Raw genomic sequence first — 1,050 nt, 5'->3', positions numbered from 1 at the left:
AATAATTTTGAAGCAGGCTTATCAATAATATATGATATATTAATTTTTTCTACAGTTACTACAGTACAAGGAGATATTAAAACTACCAATCAACAGATAGCGGATCCAGTCAGTAAAGCTGTTCCTCTTAATAATTCCTCAAGTCCTGGCAAAACAGTTAATGCTTCTGTTACCATTACTAATAATGATAATAGCAGTTCCATTAACACTACCAATGCTAATGCTGTTCCTACTACTGTTACAATTACTACTGTTACTCCTTCCACTGAACATCCTATGGAACCCATTACTTCAACAGCAACAGTAACAACTACATCTGAAGTAACAACAGCACCTGAAAAATCTACAACTATACCTACTGTCACATCTACTGTTCCAAACAACAAATCTATTAATTCTGTAGCACCTGAAATATCAACAGTTCCAGTGTCAACAAAAGCAGTTCCATCATCATCACCTTCTAAGGAACGACAGTTTGATGGTCTCAGCTTCATAGGTAGGTATTTTTTCTTTACACACATTGGATTGTTTGCCAGGATAAATTTTTCTTTTAAGATTGTCAAATAGAAGTGTACACCTAAGTTCAATGTTGTCTCATGTTTGAAGAAAGCATTATCTACTTTTACCTTTTTCTAGGTGGTATCCTTTGTGTTACCTGTATAATGGCGATTGCTGCAATCTCTTGGAAATTTTTTAGATCAATCAATATTCAAAACTACCGCACGCTATGATGTTAAAGAAATTGTCATCGCGAAAATTCCGTTTTTCAATAAGTAAATGCAGTCGTTTGAACTGAAAACTATGAATTTTACCATAATAATATTGCGTATTTTTGTAACGCACTTAAGTGTCACGTGGTTTAAGTGCTCTTAGTAATGTGATGTGCAAACGCGAATTCCGTTTCTTTGTACCCAATTACGAGGACAAGTTACACGCATTATAGTATTGCCTCTCCATATGTTCGCACGCGCATTGTAATAGCGAATGCGTTTGCGTGAAAAAAAAAAAAGTAGTACATGTAAAAGGGGAGTGAAAGGGGGAAGTGTTAAG

The 1,050-nt window shown here is 35.1% G+C and overlaps 1 protein-coding gene across 1 annotated transcript in view; it reads left to right on the top strand.

Moving 5' to 3' along the window:
- LOC108570526 (sialomucin core protein 24-like) overlaps positions 1–1,009 on the top strand; it is a 1,909-nt gene extending 900 nt beyond the window's left edge. Inside the window, exons 2-3 of the mRNA XM_017932399.1 lie at positions 56–496; positions 637–1,009. Coding sequence (XP_017787888.1) covers positions 56–496; positions 637–731 — 536 coding nt within the window. The 3' untranslated portion in view covers positions 732–1,009. The remainder of the gene's footprint in view (positions 1–55; positions 497–636) is intronic.
- The last annotated feature ends 41 nt before the right edge of the window (positions 1,010–1,050 follow it).

Source organism: Habropoda laboriosa, unplaced genomic scaffold, assembly GCF_001263275.1.
Source record: "Habropoda laboriosa isolate 0110345459 unplaced genomic scaffold, ASM126327v1 scaffold61, whole genome shotgun sequence".
Classification (NCBI taxonomy): domain Eukaryota; kingdom Metazoa; phylum Arthropoda; class Insecta; order Hymenoptera; family Apidae; genus Habropoda; species Habropoda laboriosa.
This window is presented reverse-complemented; position numbering and strand designations above follow the sequence as displayed.